The sequence below is a fragment of the Phycodurus eques genome, chromosome 1 (assembly GCF_024500275.1).
Source record: "Phycodurus eques isolate BA_2022a chromosome 1, UOR_Pequ_1.1, whole genome shotgun sequence".
Taxonomy (NCBI): Eukaryota; Metazoa; Chordata; class Actinopteri; order Syngnathiformes; family Syngnathidae; genus Phycodurus; species Phycodurus eques.
Genome location: NC_084525.1, coordinates 4,821,155 through 4,838,242, shown reverse-complemented (window position 1 = coordinate 4,838,242; position 17,088 = coordinate 4,821,155). Strand labels below are relative to the sequence as shown.

Sequence of the window (17,088 nt, the reverse complement as noted above, 5' to 3'; positions counted from 1 at the left end):
GGTGTTGCAACTAAATGAGACTGTCCGAGTAACTGTGGATGTGTCAAACCTTTCAAGCCAACACGCGCGAGCATCAGTGAAACCACCTGCTCCGGTATATTTTGCAGATCACAATGCCATTAAACCCCACCTCCAGTCGCACTTCTCATTGTCGTCCTCTAGCTTTTGTGTGTGACTAAACGTGGACTGTGAGTGCATGGATTACATGCCTGCATGTGAATTTCACCCCGTGTTCGAATGATGCTCTTTTTGTTTGTTTGTTTACTGAGACCACAACTAAACAGTCCCTGTGAGATTACTTTAATCCTGTTGTTTCATACCCCAAGATCTCTGAGTTTTATGCAGTTTATATGTAGATCACATCATTTCTAAGTACAAAAACTAGGCGTTGAAATGGATAGCGGATTCGTGCCGCCTTGAGATTTTCTTCTCAAAAGGATATTCTTTTATTTTTTTTCTCCCATTGTCTATTCTTTTCAGTGTGACTGCACTGCTTTTGAAAGATCCCTTCACTCAACGTTGAATAAGTTATTCCTTGCTTAATCTCAGTCATGGATGTACATGTAATACATGTTTAAAGGATATACAGTATAGCATTGGTGTTAAGATTAACTCACAGCCCCTTTCGCCTTTCATATTCTCACTTAGAGTACATTCTCAGTGCAAGTGTTGAACATGAAGTTATTCTCTCATTCCAATGATCGAGGTACTAAACGTGTGCGATAAGTGAACGACAGATAAAAGCTCTCTCTCCAAGGCTGTAGGCATCCATGTAGAAAGGGCCCCCGATTGGTGCTTTGTCTCTCTCCTTCTCTTAGAGCTCAGCCAGTATTTCTGCCCCCGGATCACTCCTACACAGCACCATATTCATTGAATAATACAAGAAGAATGTTTGCTCATGTGCTAGACAGTCACGTTGCTCTTGCTTCCTTTTCTGCTATGCTCGAAACACGGGTGACACGATCTGTCACCTTCGGATTTCTGTCGACTTCCCGGGGTAGCCGACCATAACATTTCCCAACGGAATATTGACATACATGCTTAATGTTTCATATGGTGCGCCGTATTAATCCTCAGCGAAGGTATTGAGCAACAGAAAATGTCTTCTCTTAGTCAGTGCTGTGATCTGTTTTTTTGGCTGCTGTATAGTTCTGCCGTTCCAATTCAGTGAAAGAGTTGTGCTTTTGCTACTTGGGGGTCAAATTATAGGCTGAAGCGAACACCCTCTCCATAGGAATTGAATATTGATCTGCAATTCACTGTGTCTTATTTGTGTGACGCACTCGAGAGTCTCATTAGATGTAAACAAACAGACAGAATAACAGCTTAGAAATCATTGTGATGGTTCTCTAGCCTTGAAATAGAAGAGCTTCTCTTGAGTTTCCATTGAGACCCTGCAGCATCTACGTAATGTTCTGTAATATTTGCGGACCACAAACGTCTTTGTTTTATGTTATCTCTTCGATACCTTGAAAAAGCCTCTGGCTGTCTTTTGAAATCATCCATTGACTCAATCAACTTTTATTCTTCCACTGTATTGTGGCATGTGTTTTCATTGAAGTCCCGCCTCTCTGCATGGTCTGACTGTACTGTTGTTGGCTAGCTGACCTTTTAGTCAATGTTTATGCAGAGGTGGTCTATAAATGTATCACTCACTATGCACAGAACTATGATTTAAAAAAAAAATGTAAAAAAAAATATATATATATATATATATATATATATATATATATATATGTTTTTTTTTTTTTTGCATAGTTGCCTTTTTAAACCTCGGAGCAAGGAGTAAGGCACTGGGGAGAATATTTCATTGATCGTAATTAAGATGTTGACCAAATTAAACATTTTAATTCATGACCCATCTCCTTTTATTTGCCTGAATTTTGTTATAAGGACTTGTTTTCATCATATGCCTCACAGGTCTGAGATTTGGGGTTCAAATCTCAGATCTGGCCTTCCTGTGTGGAGTTTGCATCCCCGGCCACCTCCCACATTCCAAAAACATGCATTTTAAGTTCATTTAAGACGCTAAATTGTCCATTGGTGCAAATTTGAGTGTGAATGCTTGGTTTTATATATATTTATATATATATATATATATATATATATATATATATATATATATATCTCTCTCTCTCTCTCTCTCTCTCTCTCTCTCTGCCCTGTGATTGGCTTGGTCTCCAGGCCAGTCCAGGGTGTACTCCTCCTCACGCCCATGGATGAATAGATGATTTCATGCATTAGTCACAGGGAAAAGAAAAAGAAAGAAAGAAAAACAGTCCTGAATATGCACTTTTTTTGAGAATCGGTTTAATAGGTTTTGCGTAATCTTGCTAGTTAACAAACAAATGGTCATGAAAAAAAACCTCCTTGTCAGAGGTTTCTTCCTTTGTCTTCCTTAGCTTTAATATCAATAATATCGATAAACCGTAGAAATTTTGTAGGGTCGTAACGGCCTGTACTGCATTACATATAATAAATAATACAAATCCTGAAGCAACATTTTCTTATATTGACATCCACACTATAAGTTAACGTTGCTGCACAAAGACAGTCGCTTGCCTGAGACAAAACTGTAAGTAACTGTATGTATTATTTATACCGAGTTAAAATAAAAAAATTAAAAAAACACAGTCTCCCTTATTCTGTGGCTGACAAAATAAAATGCTTCTAATGGGCTTGTCTAAACATTCTTATGATGAGAGCTGATGATTTTGATGATTCCAGATTTGTCGTACAGCAACACATACTGTAAAAGGACACATGCTGACATCTATGTCAGGATCACCAAAGGCACTCGTGATTGCATGGCATTTAGGCATTTTTATTTAATTTTTTTTAAATGACTGATGACCTATAGCGTAGGATTATTGTTTTTATATAAAGAAATGGACTCAAGGGTATTGTAAGTATTGAATGGACCATTATGGGTTTCATATTGTTTTGAGCAATGTGCGCTATCAGGCTCCTTGTGTATCCTGCGCCTTGTGTATTCAACGTGTGATTGATTCAACTTTGATGAAGCTGACCAGCTTATTAATCGATCTAGCAAAAGCTAGAGACCCCTGTAGAGGATTTAAAGCTTAGACCTTTTTTTTATTTATTTATTTTTTTAACTTTTACAAGTATTTCTTATATAGAGGTGCAATTGAACAGACTGTAAATCATATTCATCTGCAGCAAAGTCTGTGTGACCTACATTTTAGGTTTCCTGCACAGAGGAAAACCCAAAATTGTCTGCGGTGCTTACAAAGCCAATACTGCACAACAAAGTAGTAGTAGTTTCAAGCTGTAAAAAGAAACACAACACAAGATGTGTCATCAGAGATGTGTTACTGCAGTGCGAAAATGGGTGACATTTTATGTACTAAATGTTGCTAATTACATGAGAGAGTTTGCTTTTGTGTGTGTGTTAGTTCAGGCTAAATATCAATTTGAAATAAACATCACTCATTTGTCCTTGTTGGCGTGAAACACTTTTGCTCTTTAACTAAACTGTATTCGACAACTGAGGACATGCCTGCCAAATTTAATTCTGACCGTTACTCACAAATTTAACAGACAATTAGTTGCAGCTAATATGATGTATGCTTTCAAGGGGCATAGTTTGTAGGCAGCGGTGCAGGCTCCCTCAAATTTTCACACTGCTTTTTATGTCGAGTACATATTGTGAAGCAAAAATGGGTCTTATTTATTTTAGCTTATAAGTCAATTAAATACATGTCTGAATTGCAAATGGAAGAAATCCTGAGAGTAGATGAAGGAATACTGTATCTACTTGAGTTAGAAATTCAAATGTTTTTCAAGAATAAACCAAGCAGGATTACATAAAAACTCCTTAACTAACTTTACTTTGTGGGTATGGCTCTGGTGCAATAGTGGTTAGCATGTCTGCCTCACAGTTCTGATGTTCGAGGTTCGAATTTTCGCCTTTATGTGTGGCGTTTGTATTTTCTCTCCGTGCTAGCGTGACTTTTTTTCTGGGTACTCAGTGATTTCTGTGTTCCTGTGTCGTTTCCCATCACACAGCTGTCTGCCACATCAACATCCCGGGCAGCCTTCCTGCAGTGCCTCCGTTGGGCGATGTTGTGTCCGTTCCAGGAGCAGACGGACTGGAAGGGGGAAGAGACACAGCTGGCTTTGCAAGGGGGTTCAAAGCCAAACCCTTTAGGAGTCATGGTCTACAACTCAGCCATAACTCAGAGCGCTGCGGCACCCTCAAACTTGGGAACAATTCAGGTAACACACTATTGTAAAGGAATTCTGGGAAAAGTCCCTGAAAGCAACGGCACTGGGAGCATTGAGAATATTCACATCTTAACTTTTTCTGTTAAGCCACACCCATAGCACAGAACCGAGGTGCAACAGTTTCCTTAATTCCATGATTGTGCTCGGGGCACCTGCAAAAGTGGGTGAAGGAAGTTATTATTATTATTATTATTATATATTTTTTTTTAAATGAACCCAAGTAAATGCAGCCTTTAAAGCACAGGTATCAAAAGCAAGGCCCGGGGACCAGATCCGGCCTGCCAGAGCATTTTATGTGGCCTGCGAAAACAAATCATGTGTCGACTGCATGTTTCTAAAATACCAACATTGCAAATTGTCTTCACTTTTAACAACATTAAGATATTGCACGCGTTGTTTGTTACCAATGCCCCTTTTAAAATAAAGTGAATAATAGTTGAACTTTCTTTTACTGGCTTTTGATTTCAAAACTAGTCATTCATCAATTTGTTGTGTGTATGTAATAAAATGAGACTGTTATGCATTCATATGTGTTCAGTCATAACAGCGCTCTGAGGGAAACTCTGAGGAGTTTGACACCCCTGCTCTAAAGCATTCATTCATCATTTCATTTTTATCTATCTCAGACTATATTTGTGACAAGTTTTGCAAGAATTATTTATTTTTTTTCTTCAAAAACCTTATGTATTACATTTGTCTGCATAAATCACTTTACCTTACTCTTTTACTCTTGCGTTATTTGAATGTTTAATGTTTGAATGTTTAACACCTTTACCTCTTAGGATGTGATCAAATTTCGGCTGGCCCCCACTTTGGACAGAACAACATCCAGTCCAAAGACATCTCTGAAAACAAAGCCAGAGGATTCATCACGTCATGGAAGATCGTCTTCGTCGCCAACTCAAAGTAAATCACGACTAGTAGACGTGTCAGAAATTTTTGAAGTTCTTTTTTTCATTGCTTACTGAATGTAATGAATTTCCTATGCTTAAAGATAACTGACAAAACAAGTGTGTAGTAACACTCAAGTTGGCATGTCCCGTAAACAGCATCCACTATGCAGCGTTGATGATGAGCACACGCCATGACTGAGGCCGAAGGGAACTGCAGTCAAAGTGCAAACACTTGGGCTGATCTTGATCCTGCCTTTCTCCCTCGTGCATGTCCGAGAGGTCAACTGTGGCTTACACACAGCAACTATCCAAAAAGTCTCACCCTACTACAGCTTGAAATTTGGATACTAATACTTTGTTGAGCTAGTCATTGCTAAAATCTTGTAATCTATCAGCATAACTCTGGGGCGGGCAATTCATTTTCCAAAGGGGCCACTGTTGTTCAGGGTCACGCCAACATGCTAACCTCCATTGTGTTCCATAGTAATTTTATGTATTCCTATAAAGCGTGAATTGTATTCTTTGAATAATCTGCTACTTGTGTAGAAAAAGTACGTTATTATTAGGAAATAAATATGTTAAACAAAATTATAAGCAGTAATTATAATTATACATATACACACTGCATTAATTGAAACAATACCACCCTCACTTCATTCCTGAGTTTCAGCGACCTAGGTGGTTCGGTATTGTCTCGTGCCAACAATTGACATTACATATAGAGGATTAATTGCATGTAAAGTAAGCGTTCCTTTCTGGAGCATGTACAGTAATGGTAAATGCATATATACACACGATTCAATGTTACATGGTCGCATTCACGAGAAAAACCTGTATGATTTTTACTTACGTGCCAACATAAAAGAAGAAAAACAAATTGTCAAACTAACCATTCCGCAATATCCTGTTTTTGTGACACAAACTTGTTCGGAGTCTTCTCATGATCTGGGTCAGACTCTGGTACCCCTGGACTTTCTCCTCCAGCCAGAATCTCCCAGGATTCATGGTTGCTAACTTCTTGTGGGAGCAAAGAATAGTGTTGATCTGCGCCTTCATGGGGCCAAGCAAAACAGCAGATTGGCAAAGTCCATAAATGTCACTTGGTTGAGCGTTTTCAAAAGAACATGTGTTGGAAGGAAACAACAAAATTAGTCTTTAGTTAATTCCTTGACTTCGTTTATTCATGAATGGATAAAATTTGTGTGTGTTGTTTTTCTTGCAGACAGCTTTTGCCATCACTTAGAAAGGTCTTCATTGATCGATTTAGATCCATGTTGGTAACGCTGAGGAGCAATATTGACGAAGATGTAATTTAGGTTCTACATCTAAATATTACAGGGCCACATTTAAAATGGAAAAAAAAAAAAAAACTAAAAGAAAAGGATTATAAGAATAAACTTGCACTTATAATAATAAAGATGAAATATGATAAAAATCATGACTACAAGAAAAACAAGATCCATAATTACAAGACAAATAATGTGCATGTACAGTATGTATGTATTCATTTGTTTTGTATAAATTTTTTTTTTTTTTTTTTTTAGTCTTTCAGCTGCTTGGTCATGCAGAATGTTGCTTTTTACAGTTTTTCGATGTAAATGCTGAGTTTGAACTACTCCCTCTGTGGTTGCTTGTACAAATTCAATGAAAATTACTTGTACCAAAGTCCAAATCCTACAAAGGTTTTTATCTTTCCTGTCGTTTGCTGAATGTATGGAGTTCCACCAGAAAGTATTCACACCCTTCACGTTGTCCACATTTGGCTATGTTACAAGACTTATTCTCAAGCTGATGTGATGTATAGTTTAAAAATAAATATACATAAAATATCCCATAATGTCAAAGTATCAACATATTTTCAGACATTTGTGCAATTTAAAAAAAATAAAAATAAATGTAAACATTCACACATGAAAGGCACATAAGTATTCACACCCTTTGCTATGACACTCAAACTTAAGCTCAGGTGCATCTGATTTCCACTGATCATCTTTGAGATGCTTCTACAACTTAAATGTTGTCCACTTTTGGTAAATCCAGTTGATTGAACATCATTTGGAATGGCACACACCTGTCTATATAAGGTCTCATAGTTGGCAGTGCATATCAGAGCAGAATTCTATGGAATTGTCTTCAGACCTCCGAGACCGGATTGTGTCAAGATGCAAATCTGGGGAAGGATACAAAAGAATGTCAGCAGTATTGAAGGTCCCGAAAAGCACTATGGACGTCATTATTTGGAAATGGAAGAAGTTTGGAACCACCGGGACCCTTCTTATATCTGGCCGTCCGACCAAGCTGAGTAATCAGGGAAGAAGGGCCTTGGTCAGAGGATTGACCAAGGACCCTATGGTATCATGGGTGTGTGTTATGGTTGTTGTCTTCCCCCTGTCTCGTACACGCCTTCCCCACCTGTGCCTCGTTTACCCTAATTACCCCATGCATTTAACCTCGTGTCTCATTCTTTCTGGTCACCAGTTCGTTGTACCTTGTTGTCATGTTCCACCAGTCCTTGTTTCCATGTCACCGACTCATAGTAAGCCTTGACCCTGTTCTGATTATTGACCTTGCCTTTTTGCCTCAAGTTTTTTGGATACTGTTGCCTTTGCGAATTGCCTGCCTGTGTACCGACCTCTGCCCCTTTATTAATCTTCTCATTTTGAAACTGTCCATTTGAATTGGAGTCGTGCATTTTGGGTCCTGTCCTTTGTTCCGTTCATGACATATGGTCACTAAGGTGGAGCTCCAGTGTTCTTTTTGCGGAGATAGGAGAACCATCCAGAAGGTCAATCATTGCTAAAGCACTCCACCAATCAGGCCTTTATGGTAGAGTAGCTAGATGGAAGCCACTTCTCACTAAAAGGCACATGGCAGCCGTCTTGGAGCTTGCCAAAAGGCACCTTAAGGATTTTTCAGACCTTCAGAAATACCTGGCTAACATCATCCTTACTGTGAAGCATGGTGGTGGCAGCATCATGCTGTGGGGCTGTTTTTCTGCTGCATGAACTGGGCGACTGATCCATATAGAGGGTAAGATGACCGCTGCCAAAAAAAAATATTCAAGAGAACTTGCTCCAGAGTGCTCTGGAACTCGGACGAGGGCACCGATTCACCTTCCAAACTGAGAATGACCGAAAGCACACAGCCAAGATAACAAAGGAGTGGCTTCAGGAGCACCCTGTGGATGTCCTGGAGGGGCCCAGCCAGAGCCCGGACTTGGATCCAATCGAACATCTCAGGAAAGACCGAAAAATGGCTGTCCACCGATGCTGCCCATCCAACCTGACTGACCCTCAGAGGATCTGCAGAGAAGAATGGGACAAAATGCCACAAAACTGGTGTGCCAAGCTCCTAGAGACATACCCAAGAAGGCTTGAGGCTGTGATTGCTGCCAAAGGTGCTTCAGCAAAATATTAAGCCAAGGGTGTGAATACTGATGTACCTATAATATTTAAATCTTTACATTTTCAATAAATTTGCACAACTGTCTGAAAATAAGTTTTTACTTTGTCATTGTGGGATATTTGATGTAGATATTTTTTTAAACTACTCAAATCAGTTTGAGAATAACTCTGTAACAGCAAAATGTGGAAAAAGTGAAGGAAAGTATAATATAATGTACTATATATATTATTTTCTGGTGGAACTGTATATACATATATCTTATATATATTCCATTCCGCTGACACACACAGTGTGACCTTACATTGGCCTGCTTTAATCACAATTGAATTGCTATGTAGGTATGATGAGGTAAAACACATTCCCCACCAGCTTGAGAAATTGTGAAAAGTGAAAGAACTCAAACCAAAATGTCTGTCGATGAGAGGTAATGCAAGAGCAGGTTTGTGACAGAGAGCCAGCATTGCTCTGTGTGCATGTTGTCTGAACAGATGGGAGCTACAGTGAGACACCCCAGGCAGACCAAGCAATTTCCAAAAGATCAGTCGAGCTCCAGCACAGAGCGCGACAAAGAGTAGGAGGAAGGACAAAGAGATGCAGGGAAACCTTTCGTTCCGGAATTACCATGGCAACTAACCAAATACCTCAGGAAGAATCATTGTTGGGCTTTAAACTCACGATGACATCTAAATCCAACTCTTTTTCAGGGTTGATACATTTGCTACTTGTTTAAATATCTTTAGTATTTCTCACACGTTTTGCACTTCCTACTAGGTTGCAATGATAGCAAAGTAAATTTATTTGGGAAAAAAAAAAGTAAATACAGATATCTTCATCAGGTACAGCAATTTTTTCAATCATACAAAACAAAAACAAAAAAATCTTAACTTTTCTTGAATTGGTGCAGCTTTTATGCAAACCACAACTCATATTAGCACATTGCTTGGAATGTAGCGTTTTGGCATCGACTCATTTTTCATTTAGTTGTTTCAAGTCAATACTGCTTCTCATTCTTTCTGCATCCAACCAGTGCTTTTTGTGCACACCCACAATAGTGACCTCGAACATGATATCTTTGAGTGCTGAGGGAACATGATTTCTATTATTCGTCCAATACATTATTTTATAATTAGATCAAACTTAGTGGCAGTGACGCGAGAGAGTTTTTCATTGGTGTTGCTCAATTAATGTACCATTCAAATTTTTAATTGGAAGAGTATCCTTTTGTGGTCATTCGCTCAGGATGCAAGACATTTCCTCCCCTTGGTGCAAGTTCAAGTGAGAGATTTAATTTTATATGGTCAATGCTAACATTATTACTCAACATCTTTTTATGCATATATTTTGCAGGTCAAAATGACATCCAAGCAGTTTCATCTCCAGAATCACCACGGGGCCCCAAGGTAAGCTATGTTGAGGTCAATTCCATTTAACCTTTGTGTTTTTCTGATATTTCGTCAAAGCTTCTGGCATAAATAGCTTCTGGGCACTATATAAATATAAATACACAGACACACACAGTGGGTACGGAAAGTATTCAGACCCCCTTAAAATTTTCACACTTTGTTATAGTGCAGCCATTTGCTAAAATCATTTAAGTTCATTTTATTCCTCATTAATGTACACACAGCACCCCATGGCATGCATGGAGTTTGCTGTGTACACATTATTGATGAAAAAAATAAACTGAAATGATTTTAGCAAATGGCTGCAGTATAACAAAGAGTGAAATATTTAAGGGGGTCTGAATACTTCCCGTACCCGCTGTATATTCGCTCACCTGCCTTAACTCAGATACTTAAGTGACGTCCCATTCTTAATCCATAAGGTTTAATATGACATAGGTCCACGTTCTGCAATTATAACATCTTAAACTCTTCTGGAAAAGCTTTCCACAAGGTTTAGGAATGGGTTTATGGAAGAAGCCCAATTGTGAGGTTACACACTGATGTTAGACGAGATGGCCTGGCTCTCAGTCTCCGCTCTAATTCATCTCAAAGGTGTTTTATCGGGTTGAGCTCAGGATTGTGCAGGCCAGTCACGTTTATCCGCATCAAACTCTCTCATCCATGTCTTTATGAACATTCATTTGTGAACTGATGCACAAACATATTGGAACAGGAAGGGGCCATCTCCAAACTGTTCCCACAAAGCTGGAATTGCCGAACATATTTGACCCTGAGCTCCAGTGAAAGGAACTCTGAATGCTTCAGCATACCAAGAGATTTTGGACAGTCAAACAGTTTGGGGATTACCCCTTCCTGTTCCAGCATGTCTGTGCACTGGTGCACAAAGCAAGGTCCATAAAGACATGGATAAGAGAATTGGGTATGGATGAACTTGCCTGTCCTGCACATAGTCCTGCCCTCAACCCGATAGAACACCTTTGGGTTGATTTTGAGTGGACATTGAGACGGTCCTCTGGTCCAACATCAGTCTGTGACTGATGCTCTTGTAGCTGTAAAGAGTAGACCAACATCATATTAAACCCTATGGCTTTAGAATGGGATACCACTTAAAACCATATGTGAGTCAAGGCAGATGAGCAAATACTTTTGCCAAAATAGTGTATATACTGTATAATGTGGTCTGATCTTTAGATAACAGGAATAAACGAACAGTTTGCTGAAACTAATCCCATGCAAAAATGTCATGTTTTCATATTTAAATTAAGTGAACCTCTAGGCTATGGATTCTCCAGGAGCTAATCAAAGTCAGGTGTGAGCCCAGATTGGAGGTGTGGCTTAAAACTGCTCTGGCCACCGGAAAACACACACCAGGTTAGAATTGTTCCCTGTCAAGAAACAATGCTGGATGTTTACCATGCCATCGCTCAAAAAAGCACTCAGAAGACATACAATTCAGAATTGTTTTCTTGTACAAAGCTAGAAAAGATTTGCAAAAGTATCTCTAAGGATACGTCCAGACTGCAGGGCATGATGCCCAATTTGTATTTTTTTTTTAAATCTGATCTTTTTATGTAGTTGTTCACATTACAAAAACAAATGCAACTTCTATTGTGGACGGAATGAGTCTGTGAAGTAATACACATGCGCAGAAAACAAGATGTCACCTTGTGCATCTGCGCCACGTTTACAAAAGTAAATATATGCCCCCTCGCGTACGTCTCATCATGATGCATTTGTGGCAATTTGGAGCAACCGGAGCCAACAGTTTTTTAACAAAATATTTATCAGTTCTGTGGCCTCTTCTTTTCGCCGTTGACTGTTTTCTGCTCCTTTGTCTACCATTGCATTTGTGGCGTGTATGTCTTGTCGAACAATTGTGACGTTTGTTGCCTTTTGATGACATATATGTCGGATGAGCGAGACTTGTGTGCCCATACTGCCCTCGCATCGGATACATATCCAATTTATATCCACATACTAAAGAGGATTGAGTCGGATATGAAAAAAACTGAATTGTACTGTTCACATTGACATGAAAATATTAGATACATGTCACATTGGGAAAAAAAATCGGAATTGACCTGCAGTTTGAACATGGCTTGAAAGTCTTGATTTTCATCAGTTCACGGTGAGACAATTTGTCTATAAATGGAGAAAGCTCAGCAATGTTCCTTTTCTTCCAAAGAGTGGCCGTCCTGTAAAGATGACTGAAAGAGCACAGCACAGAATGCTCAACAGGGTAAAACGAATCCTAGAGTGTCAGCTGAAGACTTACAGAAATCACTGGCACATGCCACCATCTCTATTTATAATTCCACCATATGTAAACCATTAAACAGGAATGGGGTACATGAGAGAACACTAAGGAGAATGAAACAGCACACCAACACCAAAACTTTATTCAAACTGCAAAGCATGGTGGAGGTTGCATCATGGTATTGGCGTGCTCAGCTACCTCAGGGCCTGGACAGCTTGCTATCATCAATGGAAAAATGAATTCACATTTATCAAGGTATTTTACAGAAGAACTTGAGGCCATCTGTCCAAAAGTTGAAGCTTAAAAGAGGATGGAACAATGATCCAAAACACAGAAGCAAATCAACAACAGAATGGCTTCAGAAGAAGAAAATATGTGTTCAACCCGATTGAGATATCTATTCACATCAGACATCCCAGGAATTTTAGTGAACTGCAACAGTTTTGTAAAGAGGAATGGTCTAAAATTCACCCTGATTGTTCTGCACAGCTGATCTCCAACTACAGGAAACGTTTGCTTGACGTTATCGCTGCAAAAGGCGAGTCAACCAGTTATTAAATCCAAGGGTTCACTTACTTTTTCCTCCCAATCCTGTCAATGTGTACATGTTAAGCTCTATACAAATATGAAAACATAATTGTTTGTGTGGTATTAGTTTAAGCAGACTCTTTTTTCCCCTTGTGGTTTAGATGAAGATCAGACTACATTTTATCCACAATTTATGCAGAAATAAGAAATTCCAAAGGCTTAACATACCTTTTCCTCCCAATATAAGGACAATTTAGTCTTGCAACATAGATGTAAAGCAGCTGCTATTTTTGAACATTTTGTCAGTAGTGTTTATTGTTGTCACCAAACTGTGATTAAAAATACAATTTTGCATCAGATGTGTGGTATTTTTCAAAGATTGGTTACATTTATTGTGTTTTTCTGCTTAAGCATATTTCTTTCGGCTAAGGAACCACCTCAGACTTTCATTTTTACACCAAACGTCCAACATTTTAGCAATTACTGCGACTACTTTCAATATTAATTGTAGACTGAAGTATTACAGTGGTCTGTAACAGTGAGCAGAGTGTTTGCTTACATTTTCACTGTATAACCTGAGAACGTCTCAGATGTTTTATGAGCTGACTAATGACTGAAGTGCGTTCGGATCTGTATAGCTCCTACATTTATATGAAAGACTGAGTAAATAAGGGTGTGAAGCACAAGTCATTATTGCTGAGGCTGCTCTGAGTGCACACCATAAATCTACTTGGCTATGTATTCATCTATCATTTTAATGGCGCTCCAAGTCTTTGCATGAAGAGGTGAAACGGGAATCAATGTGTGAAGCCACGCCATTGCTTTTTGGAAACCTAAAATCTATCTTCACTAGCAAATTTATTTATATAGGGCGTTTCTCACACAAGGTAACTCAATGTGCGTTACATGATTAAAAGCATTTAAAAGCAAAGAAAGAAACAGCTTATAAACATTTAAAACAAAGAGAAGAAAAATAAAATGAAAGTACAATTACAATTAACGTACAGTGCAAGAAATATCACTTCACTAGTTGTGCAGCAGTAGTCACAAATGCACTCGTTTCCCCTCCCTCAACTTTCAAAGACACAGCTATAAAAATGAGTGTTTCAACCAACTAAACCCATTTCCCTTTCCTGTTCAACAAATTTCTCTTTCCTTGTCAACATGACTGTCAAGTGCTGATTAATCAATGGCATCCTTTTCTGGGATGGCAAGTGTAAACAAGCCTTTCTCACTGACTGTTGGCAGCCATTGTTTGATCTGACAACTCTCTCTTGCTTGCATACATTATTGATTTTTGGCCCTCAGTTTGCTGCTGTGCAGAATGCTAATTATGCTGTGGTATTTATAGCCAACGTTCGGGCGAGCCGTTGACTTTGTCTACGTTGATGATGATATCTTGCATCGGGTTGTGGATTTGTTTCATGGTCATGCTTGTGTTCTGTCAACCCAAGTGCTCTTGTAGTCTCCAGGCCAGGGTGCAGCCGTGTAGCATTTTGTTGCTGGCACTGGCTGATCTGGCAGCTGCTACAGCCTCAGTCATAACTCATTTTCGCAGATGTCTTTAATGTTGAATAGTTACGCTTCATTCTTGTCTCTGATTCCTTCACAAAAGTCTTGTTTTGACGCGTTTCTATTTTAGCACTGCAACTTTCATTGCTTTGTAAAGACGCTTCTGTCATTGCTCTTCAAACTCAAGATGCAAACATAATGCATGTTTAATCATAACAGTGTCTTATTATCTGTTTGTCTGTCTGTCTGTGGCTGTCTGGCCATCCATCCTTCCAATGGTTGACCATCTTTGGATGATGGTTTAACCAAAGGTTTTGTGTGACTCTTAAGGCATATTTATTTTTTGTCAAATTACAAATAGTACGACCACTGTTACAGTCAAATTTTAAGACAACTCTGTATTCACTTTCTTACTTTCCACACCACAAAGAGTGGCCGTTCAAAAGAGATGGATGAAACTGCATTGTATTATGAATACCAGCTGTATTATCTTGGAAAGGAAGCATTCTATTGCACTGCTGCCAGACCCTGGAGAACTGGCTTCCCTAAGATGCAGAGATGCAGTAATTACACCTCTTTTCATGAAACAACAAGAGAGCAAGGCCATTATTACTTTCTGGCTCAACAACTCTTTTTGTACGATTATACAAGTCGGAAGCCATTTTGTTTCAACGTTCGTTGAAGGCATTGCAAGTAGCTTTTAATTATTCGACTGGGGATTTGTCCTTACTACAGTTAAATATTTCTGCTCCACCACATCAGACAGATCATTGCTGCCAACACAAATACATTTACATAAGTTAAAAGCAGCCTTGACTTTTCAAATGTATAAAAGAGCACACCGTGGGCAACTCCAGAGTGGAAGAGAGTCCAACCCCTCTCAAGAAGAGTGGTACCAGAGCCCAAGGTGTGTGTGGTGGGGAGCCCGACTGTATCTAGTCGGACCTTCTCGACCTCGCACACCAGCTCGGGCTCCTTCCCTGCCAGAGAGGTGACATTCCACGTCCCAAGAGCCAGCTTTTGTAACCGGGGATCAGATCGCCAAGGTCCCTGCCTTCGGCCACCGCCAAGCTCACACTGAAGCCGACCCCTATGGCCCCTCCCACAGGTGGTGAACTCATGGGAAGAGGGACCCATGTTACCCTTTCGGGCTGTGCCCCGCCCGCCCCATGGGTGCAGGCCCGGCCACCAGGCGCTTGCCTTCGAGCCACACTCCTGGACTGGCTCCAGAGGGGGGCCCCGGTGACCCGCGTCCGGGCAAGGGAAAACGTCCCACCGGGTTTGTGCCTATTCACCAAACAGCAGATCAAAGTACCCACCCTTTTTGGAGTACTTAGAGAGGGTGCTGGAGAGCACTCCCGCTGGGGACTCCATCGTTCTGCTGGGGGACTTCAATGCTTATGTGGGCAATGACAGTGAGACCTGGAAGGGCCTGATTGGGAGGAACGGCCCTCCTCGATCAGAACCTGAGCGGTGTTCTGTTATTGGACTTCTGTGCTCATCACGGAGTTTTCATAACGAAAACCATGTTCAAGCATAAGGGTATCCATACGTGCACTTGGCATCAGGACACCCTAGGTCGCAGTTCGATGATCGAGTTTGTGGTCGTGTCATCGGACTTGCGGGCGCATGTCTTGGACACTCTAGTGAAGAGAGGGGCGGAGCTGTCAACTGATCACCGCCTGGTGGTGAGTTGGCTCCGATGGTGTGGGAAGATGCTGGTCCGACCTGGCAGGCCCAAACGTATTGTGATGGTTTGCTGGGAACGTCTGGTAGAATCCCCTTTCAGAATGAGTTTCAATTCCCTCCTACGACAGAACTTTGCTCACGTTCTGGGGGAGGCGGGGGACATCGAGTCCGAGTGGACCATGTTCCGCTCCTCCATTGGAGCGGAGCTGTGGCCGTAAGGTGGTCGTGCCTGTCGTGGTCGGTGCCTGTTGTGACGGAAATCCCCGAACCCGTTGGTGGACAGCAACGGTGAGGGATGCCGTCAAAATGAAGGAGTCCTATTGGGCTTTTTCGGCCTGTAGGACTCCTGAGGCAGGTGATGGGTACCGGCTGGCCAAGCGGAATGCTGCTTTGGTGGTCGCTGAAGCAAGAACTCGGTGAGGCCATGGAAAAAGACTTCTGGATAGTTTTGAGGAAATTCTGTTGCACCATCCGGCCTCTCAGGAGGAGGAAGCAGTGCGCCATCAACACTTTGTATAGTGGGGATGGGGCGCTGCTGACCTCGACTCGGGACATTGTGAGTCAGTGGGGGGAATACTTCAAAGACCTCCTCAATGCCACCGGCACGCCTTCTCGTGAGGAAGCAGAGTCTGGGGTCTCTGAGACGGGCTCTCCTATCTCTGGGGTTGAGGTCACCGAGGTGGTTAAAAATCTCCTCGGTGGCAAGGCCTGGGGGTGGATGAGATTTGCCCAGAGTTCCTAAAGGCTCTGGATGTTGAGGGGCTGTGCTGGTTGACACGCCTCTGCAACATTGCGTGGACATCGGGGACAGTGCCTCTGGATTGGCAGACTTGGGTGGTGGTCCCCCTTTTTAAGAAGGGTGACCGCAGGGTGTGTTCCAACTACAGCGGGATCACACTCATCAGCCTCCCTGTTAAGGTCTATTCAGGGGTGCTGGAGAGGAGGGTCCGTCTGGAAATCGAATCTCAAATTCAGGAGGAGCAGTGTGGTTGTCGTCCTGGCCGTGGAACAGTGGACCAGCTCTATACCCTCGGCAGGGTCTTCGAGGGTGCATGTGAGTTCGCCCAACCAGTTTACATGTGTTTTGTGGCCTTGGAGAAGACGTTCGACCATGTCCCTCGAGGGAGTCCTGTGGAAGAGCTGGATGAAG

The 17,088-nt window shown here is 41.1% G+C and overlaps 1 protein-coding gene across 4 annotated transcripts in view; it reads left to right on the top strand.

The window, feature by feature from the left end:
* Window positions 1-17,088, top strand: part of nphp4 (nephronophthisis 4) — a 191,303-nt gene that overhangs the window by 82,221 nt on the left and 91,994 nt on the right. For all 4 annotated transcript variants that reach the window (XR_009768367.1, XM_061673501.1, XM_061673493.1 and 1 more), the window contains exons 9-11: window positions 4,030-4,239; window positions 5,031-5,154; window positions 9,894-9,946. Coding sequence is in view for 3 of the 4 variants with exons in the window: in XM_061673501.1 (XP_061529485.1) it covers window positions 4,030-4,239; window positions 5,031-5,154; window positions 9,894-9,946 (387 nt within the window). In the remaining variant the exon portion in view is untranslated. The remainder of the gene's footprint in view (window positions 1-4,029; window positions 4,240-5,030; window positions 5,155-9,893; window positions 9,947-17,088) is intronic.